The sequence below is a fragment of the Mycteria americana genome, chromosome 3 (assembly GCF_035582795.1).
Source record: "Mycteria americana isolate JAX WOST 10 ecotype Jacksonville Zoo and Gardens chromosome 3, USCA_MyAme_1.0, whole genome shotgun sequence".
Taxonomy (NCBI): Eukaryota; Metazoa; Chordata; class Aves; order Ciconiiformes; family Ciconiidae; genus Mycteria; species Mycteria americana.
The window spans coordinates 48,040,167-48,061,507 of NC_134367.1; the positions used below are offsets into that span (position 1 = coordinate 48,040,167).

The following is a 21,341-nucleotide window of genomic DNA, read 5'->3' on the forward strand; positions in this document are numbered from 1 at the left end:
GACATGCTGTAGGAGATAAACTAGGATCATGCTCTATCTTTCAAAATAAATGGGATAAGAAGCGGCTACCACTGATACTATTAAATTTACATAGCTATGTCTAAATATTCACCTGTGAACTTTTTATTTGTGTGCAAGCTTAATTTGTACTACAATCTATAAAAATTGCCAAGTCTGAATATGCCTTTCAAATTACATTTATGCTTAACTTTATAGATCAACTCAGAAATGGGTTATGTTAGTGATTAATAACCTTGAAAAGACGAGAATTTTGATAAGGTTTGAGAAGGTTTATGTCCTTATTTTGATACCAAATGTATTGCTAAATGTCACAAAAATCCATCTAATATTTCCAGAAGAGACTAGTAACTTTGAGCTGAAGTCCAATATAGCTTTCTTCTCAAATCCCTACTAGATTGCTGAGCAGACTATATAAATTTTGTGCAAAGTATTACTGTAATCAGCACCCTCCATTCTAGATAAAGGTCCAAGAATGTATCATGATTATCTCTAATTATTTTACTATATGAATATTAAAGTAAAAAAAAAAAAATTGTACATATTAACTGTGTGTAGTTTTCACTATTCAGAATTTGAATTATTATTAATTCTGATTTAACAGGTCTGATATTTTTACTTAGTTTTCATTATTTGGTAAGTACTTTTTTCCTAGAGTATTATTCCTTCACAAATCATGCCAATTGCATTTTACTATGAAATTAAATTAATATTTTTGGAAACAAGCACAATTGTACTGATCTTTTTTTGGAGACTGAATGCACAAAATACTTTAACCCAAAAGAATAAAATTAATTTTAAATTTATATGAACATTAGCCAAACTTCTTTTCAGTATTTGCTGAATTCTGTCCTTTGGTGATGACACTGATTATTTTTAAACACTTCTGGTTAGATTTAATTTTGAAATTGTACTATTGAACTATTGAGTAGTAAATATTGTGAAGATTATTTAAGAGTTTTGTTTAAGTGGTATAGGATTGATTATTGACCATTTGGAAACCTCAGAGTGTACCTGCCTGAAGGTGGATGCCAAACTTTTCTTGTGGTGCCTGAGAAAAGAATCTCTAGATTCATCTAGTCCAGTATTCTGTATCTGAAAGTGGCCAGTTGCAGAAGTCTAGGGAAGAGTATAAGAAAATGGCAAGCATATTGCAGTACCCCACCAGAACATTCCCAGAAACTCTGTATCTGAAAGTGGCCAGTTGCAGAAGTCTAGGGAAGAGTATAAGAAAATGGCAAGCATATTGCAGTACCCTACCAGAACATTCCCAGAAACTCCCCTTATTGAAGTCTAAAGGGATGGTGTCTTCATAGACACAGGTAATTTTCTAATAAATACAGAATTCTGAGGAAATGATGACACTACAATCAGAGTTTAAGCACATATTTCCTAGTTTTTCCTCTTTATCTGCCTTTCAGTAATGACTGTCTCAGTGGTCATAATCTCCAATGAAAGAAAAAAGATGAATTTGCTGTTAATTTCCTGTTAGTAAGATGTCTGCTAGTATCACAAACATGTATTTTTCATTTGGATTACAGGTTTAGGACTTGTTCCATACAGTTATATAATGAAGTTACATTGCATTACCACTGTTGCCTTAGATCAGATGATGCAACTTAATTAAAGGACTGCAAATTACTTGAGGATTTTTTCCTGGAAACTGCTTTATTAAAACAAACAAACAAACAAAAAAACCAAACCAAAAACACCCAAAACAAACAACCCCAACTAAAAAATAGAGAATTGTGGTTTATCATAGCAACAGTAAAAGAATGGAAACTTCTTTCAAAACTTTCTGCAGGACTGCAGTAATCTGATAGTTACCTAATAGTTAAATACATGGAAGCTTGGATGCAAGTTTTAATTTATCACTCAAGTGTAGTCAGGAAACTGTATTCCATGTCCTTGAGGAGCACCCCAATTGCCATGTTACAGAATATTCTGTGATAGTCAATGATGAGTCTTTTAATAGCTCTTGTTGGAATTGTTTCAACTTGAATAAGCTGATTCTTGACTGACATAATTCTTTGTATCACAGAGATTCTTTGTCTCACTGTGGAGCACAATGTCAGCTTCATGGGAACTCCTGTTTTGGATCCTGTGCTATGGATAGTAAGCGTTAACAAGTTCAAATTGGCACACTCACTCCAGAATAGTCTAGCCATTTAAGGGGACTTGAATGGAAGAATAGGGAATCGAGGGTTTAACAGCCTCCCTGTGACTATTTACTGTGTGACCATTCTCTCTAAGGTGTATATTAGAATATCAGTTTGTTTCACTTTTTAGGAAAACTTGAAAGTTTGTTGGAAATAATTATAATGCAGTAGAAGTAAATTGTAAGTTGTTTGAATTGCAGTTACATGTAGTAGAGTACCTTGATTTGCTTTTTCTACGTTTGGCATTTAAACTTTTCCAGTGAAAACACATCAGCAATTCTAATCTGTTCAAAAGGCTACTTTAAAATTTAAACACTGTACTTAAGCAAATAGAAAAGAATGAGTTTGCTGCTGCTGAGAAGCAACTTTGAGAAGATGTTTGTGTGATTTGGGAGCTGTACATATCAGTGGTATATCAGAATCTGTGGCATAAGTTGTTGAGTTTGAACTAAATAACAAAGATAATGCAAAGAATGTCTTATTTGGAATATCCAACTTTTGTTCCATTTCTTAGATTTTTTGATTCACAAAAATAGCAATACAGGTACAATTAACCTAATTTAGAAAAATAATGCGGTAATTTATCAAGACAGAAGTTTCTTTTTAAAGTAATGCTGTTGATAGTTCTTGTTAGTCTAGATGGATGTACTTAGATAAACCCCAAATTCTAACAGCTGATAATTATTAATTTGCTTGTGGCTGTGGCTATGTTAAAAAGGAGGTAAGTATTTTAATTAGCAATGTGTTAGCTTTTGCCAAGATAAATCTGAACTATGAACTTGAACTTGAATAAAGTATATGATTTAATGAATTTAGGATTTGAAATTGATAAAATAAGCTGATGGCGTTCCCTTAGAAATTTTTGTGCTACTCGTGTACCTGAAGTTGAATCTCATAGAGGAGATTAGTCCGGCTTCAATTACATGAAGAAACAGCAGGGACAGGCTCAAGTTCCAGTCTTTGTCACTCCTTGTTATTCTGTTCTAGTTTGGTCTTTCTTTGAAATAAAGAAAACACTATGATTACCATAATTAACAGAATATTGCAACTAAAAGTTCCTGATCCTTTTACAATTTCTTAATAGTGGCCAAACTGCAAGGCTGAACATTTTGGGTTTCCTAAAAACCTTTCAAGTCACCAAATTAAATAGTATTAAAAGAGTAAAGGAAGAAAAGTTTTTTGGAAGTAAGCTTTGGTTTCAATACTTTGAAATGATGTGTTAGATGTTATTTTCCAGTTGTATTTCTGACACACGTTCCCCTTTCTTCCCTTCATGATTCTTTTGTCAGTTTACGAGGTAATGAATGGCCAAAATTCAAGAATCACAGCCATTTAAAGGAGTGACTTCTTGGAACTGAGTGTTATGCAAAGAAGAAGATAAAGTATGGATTTCTGTGGAACAGAAAATCATAGAAAAAGAGAACGAATTTGTTTTCTCTGTTACAGCTTCTGCTAATTCATGCTTTGCTGTATTCTCAGTTTTAGAAATGAAACGCCCTTTATTTAACCCACACTGAATTGTGTCCTGAACTTACTTGGCAGCCATACTGCAACAAATCACTTAAAAGTCTATGAACAGTTTCTCAGGAATCAGTTTGAAAGATTAAAAAAAAAATTGTGTGTGTTTATGTATACATCTATACATGCATACATATATATATATATTCGCAATCAAACCTCACAGAATTTTTTAATTAATGTCTACATTTAGTTTTAAAATATCTTTACTTTCTAGATATTGATCAGTATTTGAAATGGTATTTAAAATCCTTTCTAAAAACAAACAAGAAATGTTTGTGGGTTGTTTGGGTTTTTTTTAAACAATGGAGTAATACAAACATTCCGATGTCTAAAAATGGATAGTTGTATTTACTGCTTGCCTATTTTAATTGTATAGTGATGAAATTGTGGGTAGATGATGTAATCATAAGCCCCATTACTTATTACTTAGTATGTGAGACTGTCCTTGACCTGAACTTTAAAGTATAACCCTGGACCTCCTTACTTAGATAAAAATCCCATTGACTTTACTGGATTAAAAATTTCAAGGTGTAAAATGTCAAAAGAGCTACGTACTGAACATTTATCTGTAAATCAGTTAAGTTATTACACATAACTACTTTCACTCTTCTCCATTACATTTTCTCCAAAACATCTTTTTGCTCTGCTGTTCTCTCTGATCACAGAAAATGGTAAATCCTTCTGTAGAGACAATGCTCTCTTGCTCTGCAAATGAATTTCCACCTAACTATTAAGTTATCTTCGGATGTGGTTTATCTTGAAGAATGAAAGTTAAATGGGAAATTAAGTATTCAGAGTAGCTTTAGACATTCTGTGCATCATTTTTCCACTTAATATCACACTTCACGAAACACCCTTTGAGGTATTGTGAATCATATTTTAAACAAGCAGACTTTAAGTATAATGACAGAGAATAATGGAACAGGGTTTAAAAATAAATATTAGCCATCTTTTTTTTTTTCCTGTAGCAATCTGTTTTTCCTTATAGTATTCTTTTCTAGATGCTGAAATGTAACTAATGGACAATTTACACAGTAATTTACTGTTTTATAGGTTGGAACTTGGGATCCATTGAGTGGCCTTAACATGACAGAGAATCAGAAAGGAAAACCAGCAAACATCACAGATTCCCTGTCCAATCGCTCTTTAATTGTTACCACCATCTTGGTAAGCAATTATATTTGCATTTCCAGAAATACAGTTGTACAGGAAAGCTAATAGAATATGCGATACTAATTACAACAGTAATGAACAGTCTGTAGTATACGTTACAGTTACTTAGACATTACTGTGTCATGAATGAACTCCAGTTGTTAAGCTAGTCATGGATATTTACTCTCATCTAAATTGTAAGTAAATTATCCCAATTTTAGAGTTATGTCAGTTGCTTAGTAATTTCACTTTCCTTATTATTGACTAAAATGTTTGGTTCCTTCACAAAGCTGTTTAGTTCAGCACCATATGAGAGGATAAAAGGTGTTTGTTTAAAAAAGTGGTTTGGCTATTAGCCCGATGATTTTACCCAGCAAAATTTATTGCTTTCATTTGCTGATTAACACCATGATATTAGCTCTAAGGGAAGTACGAAATATTTAACATTTATTTTCATCATCATTATTACTTGATTATTAAGTTGAAATTTTTAATCATACAGAAATTTAATTGAGCTATCATTTGAACTAGATCAGAAGTAACTTCTTTTTCATTGCCATTGTTGACAAATGGACAGTTGTGAATGAGGTATTTTTTACTTGTTATTACATATAATTAGTTATGTAAAAATAAATGTTCACTAATTTCCACACCATAATTTGGAAATAGTAATTTTAATTTCAACACAACTTTCCAGAAGTGTCTGCTGTGTTTGTCTGCTGCCACCATCATCGTGAATTTGCAGATATAAAAAAATAATTCAGTTCCCAGTAGTTTTATTTTTTAATAAGAAGCTTTTACCTACCAACATATATTTTGACATTTTAGGCTAGAATGAATTTTCATAGGTACATAGATACAAATGCCAGTGTGCTTCTAACCTTTTATGTAACATCAGTGGTATAATTTCATCCAGTGCATAACTTTTTGGTTACTTATAAGGTCTATTTTTATTTGAAGATTTACAAATTATAGAAAATATTCTGAAATCCTTTGAAATCTATTCCCCTAATTGAAAAATACATACCTGATATATAATTGGAACATGGCTGACTCACTTTCAGACGTAAGTTCTTGTTGTGCTAAGACCAGGACAGTTTTACCACAACTTTCTCTTGCACTGTTAATTACATTTTATAAACATAGAATCTCTTGGGTTTCTTTTTTATAAAATGTAAATGAACCTCTTATAGTCTTTTAAAGTAAAAGCATGTTTTCTAAAGTATTAGTCTGTCTTTTTTCTTCCCCCTGCCCTTCACAAGTTTTCAAATTTTGTATATATAAGAACTAATGCATTATCAAGTAATGTTTCTTAGTAATTCCAGTTGACCCTTGCCCTATGCTCCTGTTACATTGTATCTACATATCCTGCCTAGGATTTTTCGTGATGTGTTCCACTGATATATAATTATGTTTCACATTTTTCCTAATTGCTTCCTAGAATTACTGCTTTCCAGAATATAATTCTGTCTCTATTAGCGACCTGTTCCCTTCATTACTCAGTACTCAACCAGCCTTTTTATCATCTGCACACTTCATTAGCAATCATCGTATACTTGATTCCAGATCAGTGATAACAATACTGGGACAAGGATCAATGCCTGCAAGACTGCATAAGAAACACTCAATAACTTAGGGTGTTTCAAGTTTATTTATGTTTTAACATCTATCTATTGATAAGGTTTGAGTTCATATACTGTACGTATTATATTGATTTTGTATAGTGATACTTACACTTGCATGATACTGTTTGAAATAATAATCTCAAGAAAAGGTAAGCTCCACAAATGTAAATAGCAGTGCTATCAATGAGCACTGATTTTGGACTGGTAAAAGCTCACAAAAGTAGATTCCTGAGATTTATGATAGCAGCTGCTTTCTGTAATCAAGGATACCCTTTCTCTTAAGGGATAACTTTTGGTTAGTGGTGTTGTATAAGCATCTGTCCTCTTTGCACATATCTAAATAAAATAGTAAATAAAAGAAGTATGAGGACTTTAAACTGGTGTTACGAGTTGCTCACTTGTAACTGTCTTTTATACTTCAGTTATTGTTCAGTGAAAGTTTTGGTAATTTCAATAACTCTTTTCAGCTATGAAGACATTAGAAGAGTGGTACTCAGAATAATAAAATGAACCAAAAATTGCTCTGGTGCAGAAAGCACATGTACTAGCTTACTTTTGTATCTCTATCTTTTTGTGCTTAATAAATACATTTCTGTTGGACAGAAAGCATATTACTGAATATTAATTTTGTAGCAATGCAAGGGAATAATATAAAATACTACAGCTCCTATAAACATATTTTCTTCATCACTTTCCTTTTCTCTCCTTTTTTTCAGTATGGAAAATACTACTTTAAAAAAAGGCAATTCTCTCATTTAAGTTGGTCATGTGATTTTTCTATGCTGGTTTTGCACTTTAGCAGTTTTCTACAATAGTCTATAGTGTACTGCCAGCTATGGAGTCTTGATCAGTTTTCTCTGTAGTTTGGTTGAACGCTCACTTTTCTTTTAAAGATACCAGTCTTTCTTTTATTTAGTTTTGTCTTCTGAAATTCTGAACAATATTTTTTTCCTCCTTTATATTGTAATCATTAAGATCTTTACAACTGTGAATATAGCCTGCTTTTTCAGTGGTGGCTGAGTCTACTGAAAATGAAAATACATTGATAGACAAAATAATAATAAACTACAATTCATAAATTCAACTAGTGCAAGTAAGGATGGAACTTTGTGATGTTTTTTGTCTTGAATTCTGCATAATACATGCTATAGGTAGCCATTGGAAAGATTATTCCTTGCTGTATGAGCAATTCAGTAGCTCTATTATGAAAAAGGTTCAGGGTTCCCAGGACTTCATCACTTCTCAGAAGTCTACTGGCATGTAGTTTTGGTGCAGAAGCATGTCTGGTTCCATAGCAGCCCAAAGTACCAGCTGAACATGTCCAATGGAGAGATGATCAGCTTTTTAGGGGGGGGAACATTTGAAAAATAATAATAATATAAACAGCATTTTTTAATCTTTTATAAGCATAGCTTTGGGTATCATCTTTTTGACACTATTGCCTTATTTTATTTTAATGCCATCTGCATTGGAACTTCAGAATTTCTTCTGCAATTAAAATCCTACATTCTGAATATTCTACGTCTAAAAAAAAAAAAGAACAAAAAACCTTTCAAGTTCATTAATAAAGTTTCCTTATGATTTGATTCTCCTAAATTGACTTTGTTATGCCACCTATCAGAACTCTGATTTTTTTTCTTTAGATTTTAGATATAAATATCTAAATATTTTTGTTATTGTACATATTCTACCTTTACTTTGGAAGCTTTTTAACTTTTGAATTCAATTTTCATATTCATAAACTTATGTGCATGGAGCTTGTTTGTTTATGTTAAATTGCATACCAGCCTGTACATCTTATCATACACGTTCATTTGTTCTGTTCTGCTGAAATGGATGCTCCTTTCCTTTCCCTTATAGCTTTTATGTGCTTTGCTGTGTCTGCTTGCATCAAAGCTCTGAAAAGCTCACAGTTGTCAAGTTTAATTATTTCAAGAAATGTATGAAAGTTATGAAAGGTGTGTGATAATCTCAAATTTAGCAGTTTTTTTGTTACTTCACTTTTGAAATGTGAATTTACTTTTTTTACTATACTTCCCTGAAAAAATCTCTTTGAATATTTTAGAAGAAGGAAAAATTATAATGGATTTTCAAAACAATTTTATTGAGTTCAAAATGTAATATCCCTACACTGTATTTTATTTATAAATGCTGCTTTTTCAAATGTGTAGAAATCTAGATGCCATATAAATGCCACCTTATTTTCAAAATAAAGATATAAAATCAAGCAAAGCCCAAGGCTTTAACATCTTTGAAATTTTTTTTTTAGGTATGTCATTTTTCAGTTTGCATACTTTCTCTCCCTTTTTTTGGAACCAAAGGATATTTAAAGCATGAGGTTTTAATAGCCAAATTTTAAATTAATATATAAAAAAAGAATAACTTTGCTGTTTATCTTTATAAAGATGGGTCACTCATGACTTCAACACAGAATTGCAGATTTGTAATATTTTTCATTTTCATTTTTATGGTATATTTTGAGGAAAGATACCTGATGCAGGCATTTTCTCATAATTACTGTTGTATCATTCTGGAATGATTCAAGCAATACCTAAATTTTGAGATATTAATAATTCAATAATATTTGGTTCCTGCTGATGTTATAGCCCTAAATAACCTAAATAATTATTTCTCTCTCATAAATCTATTTGAATTTTGTGTACTGCCATGAAGTAGTTGAATCTGGTTTTGTCTAGCAGAAAAAACGTAAACTTGATGTTTTTCTATTTTTAGTTTACTCAGATGTGATAATTTTTTTCTTTGGAAGCTAAAGGAATATACAATTCCTTTCTTTCCAATTTTAGTACTTTTCTTATCCCCTTTTTATATACTTTCCTGTCATGATTAGTGTGTGCCTAAATGCCTCTCCCAGACTTCTCATACCCACTTCAACATCCAGAGCCTGCACCCTCTCCTTCTTGAACTTCATTCCACTCCTGTCTCAATTCCACTCATCTGTCTTCAGCCACCAGTGCAGACTGTAAACTGACTGATTTCTTGAAGATGTAGCAGACATGTAAAGCAAACTACCTTAAAGTGTTTCAGGATTTTTTCCACTGAGAAAGGTAAATTAGCTTGCTTTATAGTTCGTGGTGCTCAAAATGCAAAAGAGTTTAAGTCGAAAATCACCCTTGTCCTGAGATCCAGCATAATGTCTGTGTACTTCTAATAACCTTTGGGGCCTTCAGACTTGCAAGGTATCCATAGATATGCTTGGCCACAGTGCTTGTTTATATTTCAAACATAAAAGTAAGTGATGCCTATCAGAAAAAAATGATGAGGTTTGAAGGGAGTCATAGTACGTGAATGAGTGCAGTGGGATCAGCACAAGTTAAAGTTTGACTTAGTAGAAAAAGATCAATAAAGCTACTTTTCTCCTGGCTGGGTGCAAGCAGAAGGTAGGATGGCCATGTATTTATATCTCTGCATAATGACTGAGAAGTACTTTTTCTGGGTTCCAGGTTTACATTATCATCCCAAACAACTTCTCTCAAATAATTCTCTAGTGCTTCAGTTCCCTTCTACTAAAATCTTAGTAATAAAAATATACTTTTTACATAGTGGCAAGGATCAGTTTATAACTCCACTTCAGGATTTGCACTTATGAACACCAAGGGCCATCAGTCTAGGAAAATGCTTGCTGTGTTTGTTGTACGTCTTGGGTTTGCATTTTTGTTTGTTTGTTTTTCCCCACAGTCTTTTGAAAATTTAAGATACATCATAAGAAAATAATGTTTTGCTTTCCATTATAGTAATAATGTCTTTGATATTCTTCATGTATCATGAGACTGTATGATTCAGTTCAGCTGAAAAATACGTTAGTACAGTCTGGAGTGTTGCAACAGTTTAATGATTTCACGTTCTGTGGTTTATTGAGTCAAGTGGTTTTGCTTGAAATAGGCATCCACTCATATCTGTTTTGCTTTACTGGAATGGAAATTTAGTACACAGTCTTGGGATGCAGATGAATTAATTTAAAGTCCGGCCAAAGTTAAGAGTAAATTGTGGGGGAATAAAGAAAAATTAGGTTTTTTAGGAGCCTGACAAAATGAGAAACTGCAGAAAAGAACAACTATGGCTTGGGTTCTTTAGGCCGTGATTTATCAAAGCGTAGTTATGACTGCGCATTTCATGACCCAAAAGGTCATAGTAGGGAATCTTTCAGGAAATATCTTAAAAGATGTCAAATAAGGATATTCATAATTAAGTTCTATTGTAGATAGTATAGTGGAGGAAGGCGACTTTGGTGTTTACTTGTGTCTTGCCTTATTTTCTTCTATTAGAATATCCTGACTCAAATGACTAGTGAGATGTCTAATATATTACATTGTTTTCATTGATTGTAACTAGTGGATTGCTTCACCTCTCCCACTTGAATTTTCACTGCCAACTGTGAAAGCCTATTGTGTATTCCTTACATCTGACATAAATGTTAATGAGATATGGCAGCCTTTTAACTCCAGTATCCCTCGTGAACAGAAGCTAATGATTAAAATTCTCTGTTCTAACAGTGGCAAATTTTGAAGATGGTTTTCCTCTTTTCATCATCAGGGCTTCCACTTTTTTTTGTTGTTTTGTTTTGCTTTTTTCAATACCAATAGTAATATGAAAGTTCTAAATTCTTTAAAAAAACCCTATGTCTGTGTTGAAAGTATTAATGAACAATCCATATGTTTGATAACTATCCATAAAAATTACTATTAGAATAATTTGAAATGTAGAATTTATTGTTGTAATTTCTAGTAATATCTTTGTAGTTGAAATATAATACAGCTCAGAGGAATAATTCAAGTAAGTATTTCTTGTCCAAATCTGAAAAGAAAACATATAGATCAAGACAACCAAATATAAAAAATTCTATCAGTAAATTTTTTCCATGCCCACATTTGTATAGAATAAGTGGGTTTTCATTCAAGTGTTAGTTGTACATTTTAAACACTAAAACAAGTCTGAAAAGCTACAAGATTAATTCAACATGTAGAAATATAAGACAATAATCTTTTATTGTGTAGGGAAGCTTTAAGTTTGTGATGCAACACATGCATTAAAAAATAAATACAGATAAATTTTGCAAGTAGAATACATGAAAATGTGTAATGGAAAAATTGTTGTATTGACATCCCTAATTAAAAAAGTCTTTGGAGATATTATACTTGCTGTGTATCATAGAAATGATGCAACTTAGTTATTATGAGAAACCAACTGTTTACATTCATGGAGGCTTAGCACATAAAGTCAGAAGAAAACATTTTGATCTTTTAATCTGGTCTTTAATACAATACAATTGAAACTTGACTCCTCCTTCTCATTTCTTTTTGAAATCTGTCCAATTTTTATCTTTTTTGATTTTTGGACTGCAGAAAACTATTTATATCAAATAAAGACTTTATGTAATCTCCTTACTCCTTGATATAATCCTCTTTTTTGGATTAGAAGAAGACGGGTGCTATCCCCTCTGATGATAGTGTATGACAAATGACTGTCATCTTCTGATTATTTCAACTTCACTGTCACTGAAAAGAATCACTGTGATTAAAGTTCACCACACAGCCGGGAGGACATCACCTTATCAATAAGGCAAAATGTCTTTATTCATCAACCGTACATGTAAATAGAAAGTCTTTATGAAAAGAGCAGTCATCTGTCACTTGGGGGTCATGTTATTCTTGAATGAACTGTTGTAATTTTTTTTATACTACTCAATAAATACTTTTCAAGGATTTATCTTCTATCTACAGATATAATTTTTAATCTACCTGCTACTTTACTCTTCGTTGTGACCACATCTTTATTTGCAGTAGTTTTAGTTAGTGTACTTTGCAGTGAATTTTCTTAGACAAATGTTTACTTGCATTTACTAGTTTACCTGCATTCTCACTTTTAGCAGTTATCTGGCTTGGGGGGTGGTGGTGGGGCTCTTCTGTGTTAATCTTCATTGAAGATATTTTAGTCTTATGAGACATTAAATGACTACTTGGATCTTAAAATTTTGTAGAAAGCTGACCTGTTGATGAAATTAAGTAAATAATTGCTCCCAGCAGAGGTTCTCAGGGTAAATTTCTTTCTTAAAGCTATGATTTTCATTATTGTTTCTCAAAGCTTTCCTTTAAAATGTTAAAATATACACTATTTTCTTGAGTCCATTTTACCAAAATCTTTGTCTGCACGATATCTCCTCCTTGTTACTTAGAGTTCACCCAATATTTGTGTTATCAGAAAAAAACAGTTTGGTGTTGTTTTTTTTTTCTTACAGGTCAATGTAAGAAATGAGTCGGTGTTTATAAAAAAGAGTGGATACCTAGAAAGGTTTTAGCACTTTGTTCTTCAGAAGAGATTACTTGATTAGGATTAAACTTTGTCCAGCCAGGTTTTAATGAATTTAAATCTGTGTAAATTTCACCGCAAAATTTTACATAGCACCAAGTCAAGAAGCTTAGGTTTTGCGGTCAAACATTGCTTAAATGGATAAGAAAGATATAGGATTAATTTCTATGTATTATGAGAACTTTATTTGATCCCTTTCTATGTTTGTTATCAAATGCTCCATTGTTTTGCAAATGTTTGCTTCAAGGCAGGTTTGGCCTTCTATCAGTTTATATGTGAAATAAGTAATGAAGTTATGACAATTTTGTTTAAATTAGCATTAACTTTTAATTCTGTAATTATTTATTTGTCAGTTGAATCTGATATGAAAAGTGCTTTCAGTACCTTTGAGTTAGGTATTTATATTTTAATCTTTATTTATTTATTTATTTTAGATAATTTTAGTATTGACTGTGTTAGTCTGCTATATAATTCAATCAGATTGGTGTCTGTTATGATTATAAAAGTCTGATTTTGCTTTCTGTTACATAGACAGCTAGCAACTAAGCACCACATAGCTGCTCTCTCAGTCCTCCCTGGTGGGATAGGGGAGAGAATCAGAAGAGTAAAAGTGAGAAAACTCATGGGTTGAGATAAAGACAGTTTAATAAGTAAAGCAAAAGCTGTGCACACAAGCAAAGCAAACCAAGGCATTCATTCACCACTTCCCATCAGCAGGCAGATGTTCAGCCATCTCCAGGAAAGCAGGGCTCCATCACGCGTAACGGTTACTTGGGAAGACAAACGCCATCACTCCAAACGTCCCCCTCTTCCTTCTTCTTCCCCAGCTTTATATACTGAGCATGACGTCATATGGTATGGAATACCATATTGGTCAGTTGGGCGCAGCTGTCCCAGCTGTGTCCCCTCCCAGCTTCTTGTGTATCTGGCAGAGCATGGGAAGCTGAAAAGTAAATTAACTCTATCCCAGCTAAAACCAGCACAGTAGTACCACTTAGTGACATGTATTTATAAATGGTGTCTTATCCTCTAATTTATCCTTTACAACATTGACCAAGAATCATGCAATTAATATATGACATATGAACAAGAAATACAAGTATTTTAGCTAACTTGGTCTTTCTTAATGATTGAAACAAGAATTTTAACTATTCTGAAAATGCGTATTTTTCTGCTAGGTTTATCATCATGATTCTAATTCTTCTTATTTTTTTACCCTGGCAATTATCATTAGTAAGTTTTTAATAAAAATTTTTTTCTACCTTTCATCCTGTCTAGACCTGATTAATTTATTCTCATAATATTTTGTACTGAAAAAGTACTTATTTCTTTCTAGTCACCTAGCTACTAGTTAGCTGCTTTTGCAGATAATTGATTTTCCTTGTGCTGAGATAAAAGCCACATAAATTGTATGTCTTTTTAAGTAGGCATAAACCTGCATTTCATGAAACAAGACCACTTTGTATTATATCACTTTTTCGAGTCACTAGAATTGACTGTCTTGGATTTACCTTCTTTCACTGGACTAAAATGATCTCCAAGAATAAAACCCTACCCCCTTGTGATCCTCTTAAATTTTTGAGAGTTCTGAAGGGTATTGCAGAGTTACATTCATCTGAATTTAAAGACTACTAAGATATAGAATAACATTTCTGGAAAGGAAAGATTCCATCCTGCTATATACTTGCTTCATATAGATTTTTTTTTTTAATAAAAATTGCTCCAAAAATATTTTTAAATTTTCTTTATTCTTCAGAAATCTCTTTGTGAGTGTGTTGAATTTTCTTATGTTTTAGGCTGAGCAGTTGTTGACAAATTTGTTGATATAATTTTTAATTTCCTTTGACCTGGTGGTTTTTAAAAAAACAGCTTTCCTCTGCAAGATCTAACTTGCACTCTACCTAAGGTCCCCATGGGCAGGAAAAAAAGTAAAGTCACACAATCATTGACAATCAAGACCACTGTTTCATAACTAGTTGTGATACTTTTTGCACTTGAAAAGCAAATATCTTATTGCAACTTATTGCATCCAAACTACAGTCAAGCTTCAAGAACAGGATACAAGACCATACACAACTTTAAAGGTGTATTTCCCTTTAATGTTATTAAGATGGTACTTATATCAGAACTACAGAATATAAATTCTGCATACCCTATAAATTCTGCTCTGGCACTCAAACATTCATTTTTGTGGCAATCTAATACACAGTTTAAAGATGGCTCCTCTCATTTTAACAGCCATGGGCAGCTTCAATAGGCTGTTGGTCAAGTTGGCTGTAGACAACAGGTCAAGTTGAGTGACCCCCTGTACAGTGAGTAGTTGGTTAGTTTCCTGTTTTTCTTCAACAGCCTTTAAAAATATGGTTATGATAACATACATTGATGTTTTCCAAAGAAACTCAAAGTATTCTAGTCACACATGGTATACATTCTTGTTCTATGGTCATCGAATAAATCGCATATGCATGTGACGAGCTTGAAGAAGCCAGCTAACTTGGCAGAAATTTGCTGAAAATCATAAAGACAGCTCATACATGGAAGACCTGTTTTTAACACTTACATGTTGAAATCTGACATAACAATAATAGTGCTGTAAAGTTATTGAGAGAACCAGTGAAAATAGTCTTGATGGCATATGCAAGAAAATTATTTTCAATTCTGTAGTGCTAAATTTTTCCAAATTGCTCACCTGTATTACATTGACAGAATATTTACAGCCAGCCTTGTGTAAAAGGGTGATTGCATTCTCCAGATAACCCAAGCTCATGTTCATAAAGTTAATTAGCCAAACTGAACATTTCAGACTACTAACTGTTCATATGACTATCTCCTTCAGGTGCAATGTGGATGCTTAGCACTGAAGAGAATTTATTTGCAGTATATCTCAAAATTCTAAAAAACCTCAGACAGGGTTATCTTATTATACTGTTGTCCTGAGTGCTAGAGATACTAGCAGTTTATCTCCAGTGAAAAATCAAAGTTTCTAGTTGTTTACTTTTGTTCTTCTTCTAAACTGTCCTATTTTAAAAGGGACAAGTGGTGTGAAGACTTTCCCTTCAGAGAAAAAGCTATCCGTATGAAATATAACCAGTTGAAACAAAACCAGTGTTTGATTTCAGATTAAATTTGATAGTTTGGTGATAGAGGTATACACTGAAAGTTGGAGGAGTGTACTGCATGTTTCTGAGCACAGATACGTAGGGATACTGTTGCTCAGTATATGTCTCTCTGTTGGCATTGAAATGGCACCCTTTCCATTTCTTGCTTTTTCTAAAAATATTTACATTAAATACTATGAATTATCTAACTGTAGAATTAGATGTATGATTATATAAGTGAACCTTTTAAGTATATGTAATTTAGACTCACTTTGTTTTTGCACAAGGTTTATAAATTTCTATGATTTAAATCTTTTGAGAAAACATCAATTTATCTAGCCTTCCAATTTCAAATGTAAGCTAATGGTATCAAGACTTAGCCACCTCCCTTTCATCTCTCTCATTATTCCCAGTGGATTTTATCTTTTTATTTATTTCCATATTCTAAGTATTTCTATATGTATAAACTTAATTTGGGTAATTCCTTACTGTTGAGCTGGTCAAAGGTTCGCTACAAAGTTGGAAAATTTCACACATCAAGAATAAGCAAGATTAATTTGGATGAAGAAAAGGGTTGTTTTTAAAGTGCAATAACTCTCCCTTTGGTTGCTCTTATTTCAGGACAAGCATACTTGATAAAAATACAGGGTAGAATCCCTTTCCTAGAGCCTAAGTTAATTCAGGCACTTTTTCTGGAATCATTGTCTCTACATGAGAATTTATTCAGGGATCTTTTTCTTGGAGCACCTGTGTATAGACAGTGCTTATTCAACGGCTTTTGCTTCAAGCTACTCGTGTCATTCCAAGCAATAATAAAGGTGCTAAGGGGAAGGTGTTTTTTTGTGGGTTTTTTTTTGTTTTTTTTTTTTTTTTCCCCCTGGAGAAAAGTGTCCAATTGAAAGACTATTAATTTCAACTGAAACTGTTTAGAAGATTTTAAAGAATATTTTGTAAACATTCTGAAAACAAGTCTGACCAACTTGTTTTGTTATGTGGTCTAGTAATTTTTAAGAGTCATGTTTTCTGGAGCTGAAGGACAAAATTAAATTGTGAACAATATTAAAATAAGTATAAACCAGTTGCTGATCTTTACGAATCACTCAGTTTAAATACTCTGTCTACCTAATTGATGATAATTGTCCTAGTGAAAGGTTTTGGTAGAAGTGATAATCCATCAAGAAGCAATGGTGATCATATGTTTAATGCGTAGACACTTCCCTGAGAGTGTACTTGGCAACCAGTTTTACATTAGTCCATACTATAAATTTAAAAGATGAGCAAATAAAGCATGTAGTAGATCCTTTGCATGGACTTGTCCAGAATATATAAATGCCACGTTCAATATTTAGGATGTGCATTGTATATTACCAGAGGAAAAAGAAAAGAACTAAGGAAAACTGGGATAAATAAGAGGTATCACAGATGAAGCTGCCAAAACCCACTTCCTGATAAATAGAGGATGAATCCTGTCAAAGCTAAGTAAGAAAATGCTTTACATGGCAAATAAAAGGTCTGAAGAGAAAAAGCAAATGTTTTGGACAGTGGAAGACTGTAAGGAAAAGCAGCAAGAGCCATTAAGTAATGGCTTAATGTAAGGATTGTGAAAGTATAAAGAGAGTATTAATAACTCATTGATCAGTCTTCTCAGAAAAAGCTTTTTTTCCATAACAAAATATTATAATTATTAAATAGTATCATAGAGACTATTGTAGCCCTTATCCAAGCTGGTCAGAGTAAAGAATAATAAAAGAGTATGGAGTTGAAGCTATGAATTCCAGAAAGCGTTGCAAGTTTTTGTTTGTTTGTTTTGTTTTGTTTTGTTTTAACAAAGTATAAAAAAGAAGAACAGATAAAGCGATTGAGGATTACTGTAATGATCTTACAGGAAAATATGCAAGAATGTATGGATGAACTGGATAGCTCAGTGAAGAAAATCCTGCTGCCCTTACTAAGTAAAGGAGACATAAAAGCATGAATTGGCAATTCTACTGCCTCCCTGATATCGCACATATTTAAATTCTGCCCCATATAATTCAGGATTGCATGGAATGGAAAACAGAAACAAAACTGTTGTCAAGATTCTTGTCAAGTTTCCAGAGAGACTGGGGGATGTGTGACTCTGTAAATATCTGAACAACTCAGCGAATTTTAGGATTTAAAATGTAGCCAAACAATTTTATTGAGTATTTAATGTCAATTTAATATGGGATAATATATTTGAATTAACTACTGTTGATAAAGAATTTCCAGACATTTTGGAAAATTCCAAAAACACAGAACCTCACAGCTGAAATGGACAATTTTTCAATTGTCATGATTTCGCTTTCTGGATGGTGAATGTTCTTTTCACATCAGAAACAGTTGCCCCAGGTAGCTGTTTTCTTGCCCCCTTTTTTTTTTTTTTAACAAGAGGTGATTGAGCTTAGCTTTTTTTTCTAGCAAAATAGTCCAAATTCTTAGATAACCTACTGTGGTACTTAAGTATAGTTACCATTATAAAGTGTCTCCTAATTTCTAACCTTTATTTCTTTTGCCAAAGTTTAAGGCCATTAATTCCTGTCCCCTCTACAGAAAATAACTTTCTGGTTCCTTTTTGCAACAACTTTGTATGTGTTGAGAACTTTTATCACTTCCCTTTCAGTCTTTCTTCCTTAAGTGAAGCAACCTATATTCTTTCAGTCTTTCCTCATCTTATTTTGTAGACCTTGGTTCATTTTTCTCCTGAACTGCAGTATTCAAAAGTGAATGGAATACAGAAACTGAGACATTAATAGTGTCAAAAATATAAAATGATAGAGTAATTTTGATGGGAAGGGACCACCGTAGGTCACCCAGTCCCAACTCCCACTCAAAGCAGATCCAAGTAGGTCAGTTGTTTTTTTTCTCAGTTAATGGTGTGGTATTGTTGAGTCTAGTACATGATCCCCATAATATCAAGAAATTAATTTTATAGTGTTGCCACCTAATCAGCTTTTTTCCTCCTGAATTTCTGCAATTTATTATTCATCTGAAGTGTGGAAATAGTCATTAATTCCTTTTGAATGCCATTTTTTTAATTACTCTTCTATTTTCTGAAACTTACCATTTTGAATTCTGGTCCTGCCCCATTGTAGGGTGAATACACATCCAATTAGCATCTTTTCTGTTCAAGAATAAGTGGAAATATTTAACTGTACCCTATAAAGGAATATCACTTATTATAAATTTCCACATAGATAATGAATGTCTTTCAATGAGGTGCACATTTGTGGACAGTCAAATTTTCTTCATATTTTTAGGAAGAACAAGATGATTTTGTGTGTAACACGATGTGATGACTTTCCTCAACTTCTTCCCTTCTCTATATTCTCCTAGCTTTAGGTTCCCGCAAATGAAATAGTTTTATAATTTGCTTAGGGTAAAAATACTGTTTTTCTAAAAATTGCATTAATCAGTCTACAATTTGATAGCTCTCCTTTCTCCAATTTATGAAGTTTTTTTGACTGGGAAAAGTTTGAAGGTAAGCCTTTTACAGTCTCCTTGAAACCTCCATGAATTCTTAAAGGTAGTTCGTAATGGATCTGAAATTGCTAAAAGCAGTTCTTCTGTGAATTCGTCAGGTCCAAACTTCCCGAAAATACTTAAAGTTCAAGGACTTACTGAGGTTATCTTTCCCTACTTTAGTCTAAACACTTTTACATGTGTTTCTTGTGTTAATTTTGTACATTATCTGATCAGCATTAGCCTTTTCAGAGAAGACAGGCACAGGAAAATCATCAAACTGTTTAACTGTCTTTCTTTGTAATGTTTCATAGTTTTCTCTTCGTGCTGGGCAACAGATGAACTAGTTCCTAGAATTTCCTTTTATCCTTGCTTCTAGAATGTCACTTTTTATCCTCAATATCAATTGCTAATTGTAGTGTATTTTTTGCTTTGGCATGTATGCATTTGTCCCTGCATAATTTTTATGTTTGTTTGTTTGCTTTTCTGTTTGTCCTTCACATGCTGAGTTACATTTCACTTCCTCCGTGCTTCCTTTTCTGAGATTCAGTTCATTGAAGAATTCATGTTTGAGTCTTGTTGCTTCTTTTTCTACACTTTCTGTGTTTTGTTTTTGCATAGCTTCTGCATAGCCAGTAGCATGCTTTCTTTAAGGAATTCTCATTTCACCTGAAAAACTGGTTTCCTTACAGTTGTTTTCTATGAGATATCAATTGTCTGAGTTTTTTAACAACTGTTTTCATACAAGGTTTTTGTTCTGTCACTGTCTCTGCTTCTCAAGAATTATTCAATGATCCTTGTCATTTAAATTGCTTTCAACTTTCATATTTTCACTCAGGTCTTTGTTCTTGTCAGTACTACATCTAGAAGAGCTCTACTCGAGTCATTTGCCTGTCTGTTGTTTGAAAAGTTTCTGTCAAAGCATCCTAGTAATTTCTCTGGACAATTTATTTAATGTTACATTCCTTGTTAATTGTATGAAGATCAGTGGTGTACTTTTTAAAAATATGGCCGTAAACTTATTAATTTCAATAAAATTATATAAAAAGTCTTGATTCAGTAGTTGTTTTATTTAAAAAAAAGTGTAAGAGGCAACAGGGGAACAGATATATTCTAAACACACTTTTAAGAGCAAGAGATCTCCCTGCTTTCTCCTTTGCATTTTGGGTAAAATCTTATGTGTTACAGTTCCAGTTTTATGCAGATATAGCGCTTAAATCATGGGACACCTCAAGGCAGATGTTTACATCAGGAATACTGACAAATCCTTATTAAAGCTGTCAGATGCCTGTAGGATGAAGTGCCTTTAACCCCGCTGAGTGCTGATGTGGAAATTTAGGGCTGTATGAATTTTCTTAAGTTACCCTGGAGAGTTTATCTCATTATTTATTGAGACTTGTATTTGGTGCAGTAATTGCACCTACTACCATTTGTCTTACCTTGCTTGGTGCTTATTTTTTTATTATTGTAAAAAATGAAAAAAATCCCATCTAAAACATGAGCAAAGACCGAATTGTGTATTTAACCTATCAAATATAACTTGAATATTTATGCCCTATTGTAGTGGAAAACTCTACCTTTTGTTTTTTGTCTTTTTCCCTCCAGCTTTGTACTTGAGGAAAGTTACTCTATATTGAGAAACAGATGTAAAAATCCTATATTTTGCTAAATGTTGTTTCTTCCCATAATTATGAATATTCTGCCGATCATTTTAATTTGTTTACTGCTCTGTTTGTGCATCACTTTATGCAAAAAAGTCACATTATATTTTAAATTAAATATAAGAAAATAAATTCAGTTTTCATGGGATGTATATCATAGAATTTGCTTTTTGAGTTAACTCTTTTCTGGTCTTGCTGCAGTCTTGTAAATGGCAGCCTATAACTGGAGGCAACAGAACAATAGGTGATTTGACTGACTTTTTCCTTTCCCTGTGGGCTTTCTTCAATGTACCTAACAAAGCA

General features: G+C 32.7%; 1 protein-coding gene across 1 annotated transcript in view; it reads left to right on the forward strand.

The window, feature by feature from the left end:
- The window catches only part of GRIK2 (glutamate ionotropic receptor kainate type subunit 2), a 445,724-nt gene that overhangs the window by 242,555 nt on the left and 181,828 nt on the right, over positions 1–21,341 (forward strand). Inside the window, exon 10 of the mRNA XM_075498454.1 lies at positions 4,752–4,865. Within this exon, the coding sequence (XP_075354569.1) occupies positions 4,752–4,865 (114 nt within the window). The remainder of the gene's footprint in view (positions 1–4,751; positions 4,866–21,341) is intronic.